Source organism: Pteronotus mesoamericanus, unplaced genomic scaffold (assembly GCF_021234165.1).
Source record: "Pteronotus mesoamericanus isolate MK-2021 breed Mesoamerican mustached bat unplaced genomic scaffold, CSHL_Meso_final contig_94, whole genome shotgun sequence".
NCBI classification, from domain to species: Eukaryota; Metazoa; Chordata; class Mammalia; order Chiroptera; family Mormoopidae; genus Pteronotus; species Pteronotus mesoamericanus.
In genome coordinates this window covers 2,906,918-2,921,197 of record NW_026555285.1, presented here as the reverse complement: position 1 = coordinate 2,921,197, position 14,280 = coordinate 2,906,918, and the positions used below count along the sequence as shown (strand labels likewise).

General features: G+C 40.5%; 1 protein-coding gene across 3 annotated transcripts in view; it reads right to left on the bottom strand.

The window, feature by feature from the left end:
- CAB39L (calcium binding protein 39 like) overlaps positions 1 to 14,280 on the bottom strand; it is a 164,262-nt gene that overhangs the window by 41,781 nt on the left and 108,201 nt on the right. For 2 of the 3 annotated variants that reach the window (XM_054586332.1, XM_054586335.1), the window contains exons 5-6: positions 11,263 to 11,381; positions 4,466 to 4,540 (exon numbers count right to left, since the gene is read on the bottom strand). In XM_054586332.1, coding sequence (XP_054442307.1) covers positions 4,466 to 4,540; positions 11,263 to 11,381 — 194 coding nt within the window. The remainder of the gene's footprint in view (positions 1 to 4,465; positions 4,541 to 11,262; positions 11,382 to 14,280) is intronic. The other variant, XM_054586336.1, reaches the window with a different exon arrangement.

Genomic DNA, 14,280 nt, shown 5'->3' with positions numbered 1-14,280 from the left:
GCAAACTGCATCCAGCAATACATTAAAAGGATTGTCCACCATGATCAAGTGGGATTCATCCCAGGCATGCAAGGATGGTTCAATATTCGCAAATGAATAAACGTTAATATGTTGCATAAACAAAAGGAAAGACAAAAATCACATGATCATTTCAATAGATGTGGAAAAAGCATTTGATAAGGTATAGCACCGATTTATGATAAAACCACTCAGCAAAATGGGAGTAAAGAGGGCCTACCTCAACATAATAAAGGCCATATATGAAAAACGTACAGACAACTTCATACTCAATAGGCAAAACCTAAAGCTTTTCCACTAAGAGCAGGAACAAGGCAAGGATGTGTGCTTTCACCTCTTCTATTCAACATAGTATTGGAAGGCCTAGCCAGAGCAGTTGGACAAGAAAAAGAAACAAAGGGCATCCAAATTGGAAAGGAGGAAGTAAAGCTATTATTGTTTGCAGATGACATGAGAATGTACATAGAAAACCATATAGACTCCATCAAAAAGCTACTCGACCTAATAAGTGAATTTGGCAAAGCAGCAGGATACAAAGTCAATATTCAGAAATCGAAGGCATTTTTGTACATCAACAATAAAATATCAGAATCAGAAATCAGGAAAAAATCCCATTTGCTATAGCAACAAGAACAATAAAGTACCTAGGAATAAATTTAACCAAAAAAGTAAAAAGCCTGTATGCAGAAGACAATACAACACTGAAGAAAGAAATTAAGGAAGACATAAGTAAATGAGAACATATACCATGTTCATGGACTGAAAGAATGAACACCATCAAAATGTCCATACCACCCAAAGCAACTTATAGATTCAATGCAATCCCTATTAAAATACCAATGACGTATTTCAGAGGCACAGAACAGACATTTCAAAAATTTATATGGAACCATAAACGACCCTGAATAGCTGCAGCAATTTTGAGAAAGAAGAATAAAGTAGGAGGGATCACAATACTGGACATTAAAACTATATTACAAGGCGACCGTAATCAAAAGAGTCTGGTACTGGCACAAGAACAGACACTTAGACCAGTGGAACAGAACAGAAAGCCCAGAAATAAACCCATGTCTCTATAGTCAATTAATACTTGAAGAAGGGGGCAGAAGCATAAATTGGAGTAAAGATAGCTTCTTCAACAAATGGCATTGGGAGAGCTGGACAGCTACATGCAAAAAATTGAAATTCAATCACCAACTTACATCATACACAAAAATAAATTCAAGATGGATAAAAGACTTAAATATGTCACAACACCATAAAAGTCCTAGAGGAGAACATTGGCAGGAAACTCTCAGATATCCCATGCAGCAATTTTTTCACAGATATGTCCCCTAAAGCAAGGGACATAAAGGAAAGAATAAACAAGTGGGACCTCATCAAAATAAGAAGCTTTTGCATGGATAAATAAAACATCAACAAAATGAAAAGGGAACCAACTGTATGGGAAAATATATTTCCCAATGATACATTAGATAGGAGTGTGATCTCCAAAATATATAAAGAACTTACATGACCCCACTCCAAGAAGACAAACGATCCAATTAAAAAATGGGCAAAGGATCTGGACAGATACTTTTCCAAGGAAGAGATACAGAGGCGCCCAGAGAAATATGAAAGGATTCTCAGCATCACTAGCCATCAGAGAAATGCAAATTAAAAACACAATGATAGACCACTTCACATCGGTCAGAACGGCCATCATAAACAGATCAACAAACAACGAGTGCTGGTGAGGCTGTAGAGGAAAGGGAACCCTAGTGCACTGTTGGTGTGAATGCAGACTGGTGCAGCCATTGTGGAAAACACTGTGGAATTTCCTCAAAAAACTAAAAATGGAACTGCCTTTTGACTCAGTGAATCCATTGCTGGGATTACAGCCTAGAATCCCAAAACACCAATTCAAAAGAACCTATGCACCAGCACAATTTACAATAGCCAAGTGTTATAAGCAACCTAAATGCCAATCAGTAGATGATTGGATCAAAAAACTATGGTACATTTACACAGTGGAGTATTAGGAAGCAGAAAGAATAAAAGAACTACTATACTTCGCGACAGCAGGGACGGAACTAGAGAGCATTATGCTAAGCAAAATAAGTTAGGGGGTGAAAGACAAATACCATATGATCTCATCTATAAGTGGAACCTAACAAACAAAACAAACAAGCAAGGAAAATGTAACCAGCAACATTGGAAGAAAAAAGAAACCAACAGAATCAAGAGGGAAGCGGGGGGCGGGGAAAGGAAGGGAAGGGTCAAGTCAAGGAACATGTATAAAGGATCCATGGACAAAGCCAAAGTGGGAAAAGATTGAGGAAGGGGGATAGGGGAGGGGGGCAGGGTAAAGTGGTGGGGGGAAAATGGAGACAGATGTATGTGAACAATTAAAAAAAAAGAATAAAGTATGATCTTTAGTTAATATTAATGTATCAAAATAGTTTCATTAGTTGACACAAATATACCATATTAATATATTTTAGAAGAAACTGAGTTTGAGCAAATTGGAATGTTTTGTAATAATTTTACTATTTTTCTGTAAATCTAAATACACTCCAAAATTAAAAATGTATTTAAAAATCTAAATAAATAAATAAATAAGTAAATCTATTTAAAAAACTAAAAAAGAAAAAAAGAGAATCATCTAGATATGGGATACAAAACACAGTACAAAGGATTTGGAGCCCAAATTTTATGAAGAAATTATGAGTAACAACTTCTAAAATCTCTCCCTGTCTCCTTCCTTTCCCTTCTCTCTAAAAATAAATAGATAAAATCTTAAAAAAAAAAAAAAAAGCCCTGGCTGGTGTGGCTCAGTGAACTGAGTGTTGGCCTGCAAACCAAGGGGTCACCAGTTCACTTCCCCGTTGGGCACATGCCTGGATTGCAAGCCAGGTCCCCAGTAGATGGCACCTTAGAGGCAACCACACATTGACATTTCTCTCTGTCTCTTTCTCCCTCCTGTCCTTGCTCTAAAAATAAATAAATAAAATCTGAAAGGAAAAAAAAAAAAGACTTCCTCTAAAGGAACTTTTCTCCTGGCCCATGTAAGTGACATTCCAGGGCACTGACAGAACCTGAGTGTGAGGTCACTAAACTTCTCTCAGTGATCCACAGAAAATCATGGCCAGTGGAAGATGTTCCAGAAGTCTAATCTAAAAATCATAATTTCTAATAATCCTCCTTTTAAAATTTTTAATACAATGATTTTTGACCATATACAAAAGGAGAAAGTACAAAGAAACCTCTTGTACCCATCACCCAGCCTTAAGAACCATGAATATTTTGCTGTTTGTTTTACTTATTTCCCCAATACCACCGCTCATCTTTGTTTTGGCTGGAGAATTTTAAAGCCTCATATGGTATCATATCAACCCTAAACACTTTAATATGCATCTCAAAAGTAAAAAGATTGTTTTTATTGCACATAACCACAGTGTAATTATTACACTTAAAAATTAACAATAATTCTTTAATAACCAATACCCAGTCCCTATTCAAATTTCCTTGACTCCTCCCACCCCCAAATATTTCCATAGCTGGTTTACTCAAATAAGGATCCTAACAAAGTACACTTATTGTATTTGGCTGTGATGTTACTTAAGTCTTTTTAAGTTTCTTTTCATTTACAACAGTACACTTTCTTCTTTTTCTGCCACTGAGTTGCTGAAAACCTGAGTCACTTTTCCTACAGAATTCCTCCATTCTGGGTTTGTCAGGTTGCTTCCTAGTGCTGTCATTTAACTTGTTCCATTATCCCCTGCATTTATAGACTGAAGGTTATATTTAAAGTCTTTATTAGATTCAGATTCAATTTTGGCAATCACATTTTGTAGGTGATGCTTTATAGTTCATATTTCATCACATCAGCAGACCATACATTTCATGATGCCATTTTGGGGGGGGGGCTAGTTGTTACAAAGTTTAATGTTTGTTATAAGTTTAGTGTACTCTAATAATGATACAAGTATATTTCCTTTTCTGGAATTAAGAGACACACATGTCTCCAGTAAAAACATATTTTGTACCAAAAGACAAAGTAATCATAACATACTACTTTGTTCAACAATAAATGATGTTTATAAAGCCATAATAGTAATAATTTCAACAGAGTATTAATAAAATAAAAAGTTGTGATAAAGTATATTGGAAAGATAAAAGGAAGAAAAATGAAGTAATAGTGGTGGTAGGAAAAGTAAATTACCATTTAGCCTATGAGGAAGTCAAAACATAGTTTTTAAAATTAATAAATCAAAAGCTTTATCAAAAGGTCCATTGTTTGAAATACAGACGTATATAACAGATTAAAAAAAGATCAAAGTGGTTGACTTTGGGCAATGGGACTAAGAAATGGAGAAGGAAGAAATAAAGAGCTGCTGTTTAATGATGTATTTTTAAATTACGTGTTATGTATTACTTTAATAGAATTAAATGTTTAAAAACTCACATGACAGGAATTGGGAATTGAGCACAGATGAGATGGACTTGCTTTGAAACAGCATAATATATGTTTGAGATGGTGCTGTAGAAAGATAGGGAAGAGGAGAAAGAAGATAGTCTGCTGCCCCTAAACTTTGATACATTTAAATCTCTGGTCTTTTGGAGATAACGGTAGCCTCAAAATGCCCAAGAAATAACTATTATCTGGCTAGACTTTAGTTTTTTGGCTCCTCTATGGTCTTGTATACATACAGTAATATTTACTCTATCCCCATGAGGAAGCATGCCATCTTGGCAGATGTTAGCCATTGGAGAAAGTGTGTGTGTGTGTGAGTGCGCGTGCATGAATGATGGTTAGGGTTTTGGGTTTGAGGATTTGGCCTCATGCAAGCAAGGAAAAAGTAACTGGGCAGCTAGAAAAAGGGCAGATTGAGAAACACAAGCAATAATATAATAGGAAGAGACAAGAGGTAACAGGGAAGTGGAGGAAAGAGAGGTAGTAAACAGAAGGAACTTTATTGAGAAATATAAAGAGGCTGTTTGGATTATTGTCACTTTATAGTATAATCTGAAGTTTGTTCTGTTTTTTCTCAGGATTACTTTGGCTATTCAGGGTCTTTTGTGTTTTCACAAAAATCTAATGACTTTTTTTTCCAATTTCTTTAAAAAATGTCATAAGAATTTTGATGGGGATTGCATAAATCTTATATTGCTTTGGGTAGTATGACTATATTAACTATGTTGATTCTTCCAAAACACAAACATGGAATATCTTTCCGTTTCTTTGTGTCTTTTTCAGTTTCTCTTAATAATATCTTATAGTTTTCAGTGTATAGGTCCTTCAGTCTTTTGTTAATTCCTAGGTATTTTATTATTTTGTTGCAATTGAAAACAGAAGTCTTTTTTTTACATTTTTCTAAAATTTCATTGTTATTACATAGGAATGCAATGGATTTTTATACATTGATTTTGTATCCTGCAAATATACTGTATTTGTTTATTGTTTCTAACAATTTTTTTAATGGAATCTTTAGGGTTGTCCACATAAAGAATCATGTCATCTGAGAAAAGTAACAATTTCACTTCTTCATTCCCAATTTGGATGACTTTTTTTTTTTTTTCTGTTACCTGATTGCTCTGGCTAGGACTTCTAGTACTACGTTGAATAGGTTTCTCAAAAAATTAAGAAATGAGTTACCATATGACACAGAAATCCCTCTGTTTGATGCCTATCCAGAAAACTTGAAAACATTTATTTGTAAAGGTAATATATGTACCTCTATGTTCTCTGCAGCATAATTCACAGTGGCCAAGACATGGAAACAACTGAAGTGTATTTTGATATATAATTGGATAAAGAAAATATGGTACACATGTACAATGGAATACTACTCAGCCATTAGAAAAGGTGAAATACTGCCATTTGTAACAAGTATAGATCTTGAGAATGTGCTAAGCAAAATAAGTCAGATAGAAAAAGTCAAGAACCAGGCTTCTGGCCAAGATGGAGGCATAGGTAGATACACTTTGCCTCCCCTCACAACCAAAAGAAAGGACAACACAAATTTAAAAACAAAAAATACCCAGACTGCCAGAAAATTGAACTGAATGGAAGTCTGACAACCAAGGAGCTAAAGAAGAAACAGTAATCCAGATCAGTAAGAGGGGCAGAGATGGGCAACCGGGGTGGAGAGGATACGTAGCACGGTGGCAGCTGGAGGACCAGGCAGGTGAGGTGGTGGCTGGAGTTCTGGGCAGTCCCACATTTGCATGCAGAAAAACTGGTAGGAATGGCCTGGGGAGTGAGATAGACTGTGCAATTCAGGGTTCCAGTGATGGAAAAGAAAGCCTCAAAACCTCTGGCTGTAAAAGCCTGAAGGGGTTGTGGCGTGGGAGAAACTCCCAGTCTCACAGGAGAGTTCGTTGGAGAGATCAACAGGGTCCTAGAACATACACAAACCCACTCACTGGGGAATCAGCACCAGAAGGGCCCAATTTGCTTGTGGGTAGTTGGGGAAGTGACTGCCGAGAACCTAGCAAGTAGCACTGTTCTGAGACCCCTCACCCACATAGAGCATCACAATTAACTGACCTTGGTTGCCCCGCCCTGGTGAATACCTAAGGCTCTGCCCCTTACAACATAACAGGCATGCTGATACAAAGAAATCTGGCTCGAATGAAAGATTAGACCAAAGCTCCAAAAATAGACCTAAGCAATGAACAGAGAGCCAACCTATCAGATGCACAGTTCAAAACACTGGTAATCAGGATGCTCACAGAATTGGTTGAGTATGGTCACAAAATGGAGGAAAAAATGAAGTCTACACAAAGTGAAATAATGAAAAATTTACAGGGAACCAACAATAAAAGGGAGGAAATCGGGACTCAAATCAATAATTTGGAGCATATGGAAGAGAGAAATGTTCAACCAGAACAGAATGAAGAAACAAGAATTCAAAAAAATAAAAAGTAAGGAACCTCTGGGACAACATTTTTTAAAATTAATTAATTAATTATTTTCAAATACATTTGTCTCTGCCTTCCCCCACCGCTTTCCCCTGCCCTCCGCCCCCCCTCCCTCCCTCAATCCTTCCCCACTTTGTCTTTGTCCATGAGACCTTGCTATATGCTCCTTGACTTGATCCTTCCCTTCCTTTTCCCTGCCCACCCCTCCCTCCTTTCCTCTTGACTCTGTTGGTTTCTTTTTCCTTTCACTGTTGCTGGCCTTATTTTCCTTGCATCTTTTTTTTGTTGGTTAGGTTCCACTAATAGGAGAGATCATACGGTATTTCACTTTCACCCCCTGGCTTATTTCTCTTAGCATAATGCTCTCTAGTTCCATCCATGCTGTTGCGAAGTGCAAGTAGTTCTTTTATTCTTTCTGTTGCGTAGTATTTCATTGTGTAAATGTACCATAGTTTTGGGGAGCACTTTTGATTGGGGCACTTAGTCCATTTACATTGAGAGTTATTATTGATAGAAACATTTATTTTTTCTCTTTGTACCTGTGTTTTTCTCTTTCTCACTCCTTATCTTCATCTTCTTAAACCAGTCCCTTTAGCATATCTTGTAGTGCTGGTTTGGTGGAGACGTATTCTTTTAGCCTTCTTTTGTTTGGGAAACTCCGAATTTCCCCTTCTATTTTAATTGAGAGCCTTGCTGGGTAGAGCAGTTTTGGTTTTAAGCCTTTGCTTTTCATTACTTGGAATATTTCTTGCCATTCCCTTCTGGCTTGAGTGTTTCTGTTGAGAAGTCAGCTGCTAGCTGTATTGGGGCTCCCTTGTATGTTACTACCTGTTTCTCCCTTGATTCCTTTAGGATTCTCTCTTTGATAGCTGCCATTTTAAGGATGATGTGTCTTGGAGTGGGCCTCATTGGGTTCCTCTTGAATGGGACCCTCTGTGCTTCCTGGACCCATGAGACCTTTTCTCTCCTCAAATTGGGGAAATTTTCCATCATTACTTTTTCAAACAGGTTCTCTATCTCTTGCTCTTCTTTTTCTCCTTCTGGTATCCCTATTATGCGGATATGATTGCATTTCAGGTTGTCCTGCATTTCCCTAAATGCCTCTTCATTCTTTTTGAGTCTTTTTTCTATTTCTTGTTCTTTCTGGGAGCTTTTTTCTACCTTGTCCACCAGCTCACTGATTCGATCCTCTGCTTCAATCTACTCTGCTTTTGATTCCTACTACTGGGTTCTTTAACTCAGAAATGGTATTCTTCATCTCCTCTTGTCTCTTCTTGATAGTTTTTATGTCCTTTGCCAGGTTGACATAGTTTGCCGTAAGTTCCTGATAGTTTCTCTGCAGTTTCTCATAGTTCTCTTTGAGCTGGCTGAGCTCATTGAGCTTCCTTAAGAACCATTGGTTTGAATTCAATATCTGATAGTTCCCTTGCCTCTATTTCATTTAGTTCTCTCTGAGGGGATTCCTCCTTTCCCCTCATTTGGGGGGAACTTCTTTTCCTTCCCATTTTTTGTGAGTCTTTTTTTTTTTTTGGCTTCTGCTTCAATCGATCCGTCTAGATTTCCTGACTTTTGTGGATTAAACTTCTATGGTAGTAGGCGGGTCTTTTTATTTTTTTCTTTTCTTTCCTTTCTGCGTCTGCCTCTGATGATGTCAGTTGACCCTGTCTGACCTTGGGCCGTTTGTTTGAGCCTTCCAGGAATCTACTGTCTCTGTCTGTCTCCTGCAATGTGTCTGTCAATGTGGTCACTCTGCCCTCATCTGTCAGGCTTAGTCACCACAGGGCGGGGCAGTGCCTCCTGAGGGCGGGACTATCATGTCCTTATAGGCTGCTGTCACTCAGGGGAGTGGTCTGCCTGAGCAAGATGGAGACTATGGACTGGGGAAGGAGTCAGCACCGGGATCCCCCTGGCGACTACTCCCTTAGTTCTCTACCCAATGCCTCCACCTCCAGTCTCTCCTCAAGGGTCTCTAGGAAGCTCTGTGTCCCCTTTAGCTGGGGTCTACTATCTCTGCAGGCAGCTCTGCACTCAGCACCAAGGCCAGCACACAACTCCTTTTGGGGCCAGACTGTCCTGAGGGCAGGGCTATTATTTCCTTTCCTGCTGCTACCTCTTTGGGACGTGGACTGCCTGTGCAAAATGGATACTATGGAATGGGGAAGGAGTCAGCTCCAGGAATCCCAGCTACTCCTGCAGTTCTTTCCCCAACGCCTCTCTCCAGTCTCTCCTCAAGGGTCTCTGGGCAGCTCTGTGTCCCCTTTGGCCAGGGATCCTCTATTTCTTCTGATCACTCTGCACTCAGCACCCCAGCCCTTGCGCACAAGATCTGGGCGGAGCACGTAGAAGACAGGTTTATTGATTCACTTATGCCTGAGCGAGATGGTAGGGGCAGAGTGGGAGGTGAGTTATCACCAGGGCTCCACTGGCCACCGTCTCAGTTCTCTTCACAAAGTTTTCCTTACCACTCTTTCCTCAGGCACCAGCCCACTCTGCTGCCACCTCTACACAGAGATCAAGGACGGCGGCTGCCGCTGCAAATTTTTGCGTTGGCCCTTTAAATGTCTCTGCGTCTCCAGCCACCTGTCTCTAGCAGAGAGCGCCACTACGTTTTTCATGGTTGTGTTTTGTCTGTGTTTTTCTGGTTTCAGATGCTGTAGTCTAGGGATCCCTGTTTATGATTCAGACCCTGTTCTTCTCAGGGGGATCCAGGTGGTCATTTCAATGTCTCTCTGGTGCTGGTGCCCGTGGGCATCCAGCCCATCCTCTTGAGCCTCCACCAGACTTCTCACCCATTAGGATGTGTGAAAGTGGATTCCACTGTCTGTCCGCAGCTCCAAGCCTCCTCTCTCTCTATCATTCTGTTGTTTTCCAGGTGATTTCTCCACTATTTAGTCACAATTCTAGTTTGGTCTTGGGAGGAGGTCTGCGTGACTTCCATTCACTCCTCCACCATCTTCTCTCTGCCTGAATTGTCTTCTAAACAGTTTCTTATTTCAGATTAGTCTGTAACTGCATATTGCAAGGGACATGATTTAATTCATACCTCAGCAAAAATGACAGTCAGGAGAGGTTTATTAATGTGTCTCTTCTAACTTATGCTCATACTTGAATGTCACAACTCAGAGGAGAGGGAGTATATGTACTGCAGTCCAAAGATACAGAACTGGATTCTCAACTCTTCAAATCACACCTGCAAAGTCCCAGAATCTTAGCATCTTCGTGTCAAGTACAGGAAGTTATACTAGATGAAAGACATGATTAATACGTTTCACTGTGTCAACTCTGATTGATTTGTGATGGTTGTATGGACGATTGTGCTAAGAATGGTGAGGCTATATCAAGGACCCAGTAGAGGAAAAAGCAATTCAGTTCTCCTGGGACAACTTTAAATGGTCCAATATCTGTATCATATGGGTGCCAGAAGAAGAAGAGGAAGAGCAAGAAATTGAAAACTTATTTGAAAAGATAATGAAGGAGAATGTCCACAATCTGGCAAAGGATATAGACTTCCAGGAGATCCAGGAAGCTCAGAAAGTCCCAGAAAAGTTGGACCTAAGGAAACACACACCAAGGCGCATCATAATTAAGTTACCCAAGATTAAAGGCAAGGAGAGAATTTTAAAAGCAGCAAGAGAAAAGAAGACAGTTACTTACAAAGGAGTTCCCATAAGACTATCAGCTGATTTCTCAAAAGAAAACTTGTAGGCAAGAAGGGGCTGGCAAGAAGTATTAAAAGTCATGAAAAGGCAAGGTAATCTACATTCAAGATTACTCTATCCAGCAAAGCTATCATTTAGAATGGAAGAGCAGATAAAGTGCTTCCCAAATAAGGTTAAGTTAAGGAGTTCATCAACACCAAGCCCATATTATATGAAATGTTAAAGGGACTTATCTAAGAAAAAGATGAAGATCAGAAAATATGGACAGTAAAATAATAACAACCTCACAACTATCAATAACTGAACCTAAAACCAAGCAAAAACAATAACAAAAACTAAGCAAAGAACTAGAACAGGAACAGAATCACAAAAATGGAGATCAGAGGAGTGGGGGAGGAGGGTGAATGGGGGAAAAGGTACAAGGACTAAAAGCATAAATAGTAGGTACAAAATAGACAGGGGGAGGTTAAGAATAGTATAGGAAATGGAGAGAAAGGATTTTGTTGTGGCCTAAGTAATCATAGTGACAGAGGTTTGGAGGGCTAACCTCAAGAATTGCAAATACTTTATTGTGATTCCAAAAAAGAGCCCACCGTATCTCTAATGAGGCTAATAACACTATATACTTTTAACAACTATTCTCAACTCAAACCTACTTTAAAGGAAATCATGCACCTACCCTTTGAGAAGCATAAGCAGGATATGAGGATGAGCACTAATGTACTCCACAGTAGGACATCGAGTGCCTATCTGTCTTCTCAGGATGTTGTTAAATATATGGGTCACATCTTTCTTGCCCTGTTAAAGAAACAACCAACCGTTATATTGTACATTTGAAATAGGTGAACTGCATGGCATGTGACTTATATTTTAAAGGCTGTTTATATACACACACGTGCAAATACACTGTCCTTCATAATGTGAAAACATTAATTTACACTTTAGTCAGCTAAACTTTCAAACAATCAACAGAGAACCTACAAAATAGATGTAGATCCTTTCCACAGGATTTGCACTGTGGGAAATTTGGACAAATAGAAGTCTATTTTGAGCAGTGGCAACTTGCAGCTTTAGTCAGGCGAAGCCCCCAAGGGTGGTGCTCAGTGGAGAGGGGCGCTCAGCACCCTAAAGAGGTGTGTGTAGGGTGGGGTGGCCAGCTGTGACCAGATGGTACCTCCCTGGAAAACCTCCCACAAACCCATACACGCACATCCTGTTTGTGTTGCAGGCTGACTCTGCTAGAACAGAAGCAGCAAGAGGATGTGTGAGCCTTCTAACAGGCCCCTCTGGGGAGAGCAGTGGTGACAGAAAATGGCACCACTTTCTGGTCTTCCCTGCAGGGGTAAAGAGGAAAATGAGAACTAGCAAGCACTTGAGTGACAAATGCCTGGATTTAGATCGGAAGACTGTTCATTTGCCTATTGCTTCATTCATGGAAATTGCGCCACGACTGTCTGATTAAGAAAATAAAAAGAATCAGAGAAAATAGAGACCAAAATACCCCAGAATTTCTAACAGAACAAGGGAGAAGGGAGAGAGGGAAGGAGAGAGCGAAACATCAGTTGGTTGCCTCCTGTCTGCTCCTGGACCAGGGATCAAACCCACAACCCAGGTATGTGGTATGTGCCCTGACCAGGAATCAAACCTGCAACCTTTTGGTTACAACACAAGACTACAACCAACTAAGCAACACTGGCCAGGGCAGTGGACAACTTTTTAATAGCCTGAAAGAGTTCCTATAACTTTCCAACAAACTTCAGGAAAACCTCATAAGATAGTAAGTACTAAAAATGATTTCTTAAATGTTCTCTTTATACCAGAGGTTGTTCTAGACCTAAGAGGATGCAATGATAACAGACTCTCAAGAAATTTACAATCTAGAATAAGAAATATATGTGTAGAGACTTCTGATCAATATGGAAGTGTAGGTAAACACAGCATGCGTCCTGCACAACCACAGCAAAAATTACAACTATAAAACAAGTATCACTAAGAATTCTCAGAAAATTGAGCCGTATCAAAGTCTGACAACCAAGGTATTAAAGAAGCCACATTTATCCAGATTAGTAGGGGCGTGGAGACATGGAGATGTCCCAAAGGCGTAGAGATGCAGAGACACGGAAGGGGGGGTCCCACACTCAGCGTGGTGGATAAAAATCACCAAACCAGGAGTGAGTGATCCCAGCCCCACACCAGACCACTAAGCCCAGGGTTCCAGTGCCATGAAGATAAGTCCCCATAACTTCTAGCTATAAAAACATATGGGGGTTGGGGTGGTGGAAGAAACAGGAATTCTCTGGAATCTCCTATAAAGGGCCTACAACAGGATTAGGACTTATACAGACTCACTCCCTCTGGGCTTCAACAATGGGGCAGCAGCTGGAAGGGCACCACCAGTGGCATGCGGGGAGAAACTGAAGTGTCTGGAATCAGGGTGAATGCCAGGGGACAGCTTTGTCCTGGACAAAACTCCAGAGGCAAGGCTGCAGCACTACCATTTTTCTGAGTCCATCTTACACAGAGCCACAGCACACTGACACCATATCTGAGACTTAACCAACCTGGTTCACATGGGTTGCCCTGCCCTGGTGATTACCTAACCCTCTGCCCCAACCAACTTATTGGCTATCTTTGTCTCCTCATTTGGCAGCCTCCCTGTGTTTGCTTCTATGTATTAGGTAGAGCTGCTTTGACTCCCTGTCTTAGAGTGGCTGATTGTAGATAAGCACAATAGTAAGCTGAATGGGGCAGAACCTTAGGTAATCACCAGGGCAGGGCATCCCATGTGAACCAGGTTGATAGTCTCAGGTATGGTGTCATGCTCTGTGTGGAAGAGGGCTCAGAAAAGGGACAATGGCTACTGCCTGACTTCAAGTGTTTTGTCCAGGAGGAAGCTGTCCCCCAGCACTTGCCCTGATGCCAGGCACTTTAATTTTTCTTTGTATGCCACCGGTGCCCTTCCAGTTGCTGCCCAGGTGCTGGAGCCCAGAAGGAGTGAGTCTGTGTTAATTCTAAGTCTGTTGCAGGCCCTTTAAGAAGAGAAGCCTGAATAATCCACAGTTTCTCTCCCTCTCCCAAACCCCATACGTTTCTACAGCTAGAAGTTATGGGGACTTTTCTTCAATGGCACTGGAACCCTGGGCGTAGTGGTCTGGTGTGCCGCTAGGGTCCTTTGCTCCTGAGGTATCCCTCCCGATTTTTATGTATCACATGTGGTTGTGGGACTGATCACTCTGTGTCTCCGCATCTGCTCCTCCTACCCATCCGGATGGATGTGATTGCTTTAATTCCTTGGTTGTCAGACTTCCAAACAGCTCGATTTTCTGATGATTTGGGTGGTAGTTGTTTTGTAGTTTAGTTGTAATTTTTGCTGTGGTTGTGTCAGGAGGTGAGCTGTGTTTACCTACCACCTGTCTTGTGATTTCCTGAGTCAGGCTCCTGGGGGCACATTGAACCTAGCCTTGGAGGCCTTTCCCTTTTCTCTATCAGAAACTGGGGTAAGACCGATGTCAGTGTCTTGCACACATGTAGGTTGTCATGAGGCTGTAGGGGTGCAGGTGGCTGTGTGGAGGCCAGACTGGTGTGAGCTAGTTGGTTCTCAATTTTTCATTAATGTTTCATAGTTTACAATGTACAGATCTTTCACTTCCATGGTTAAATTTATTCCCAAGTATTTCTTTTTTATGCTATTATGAGA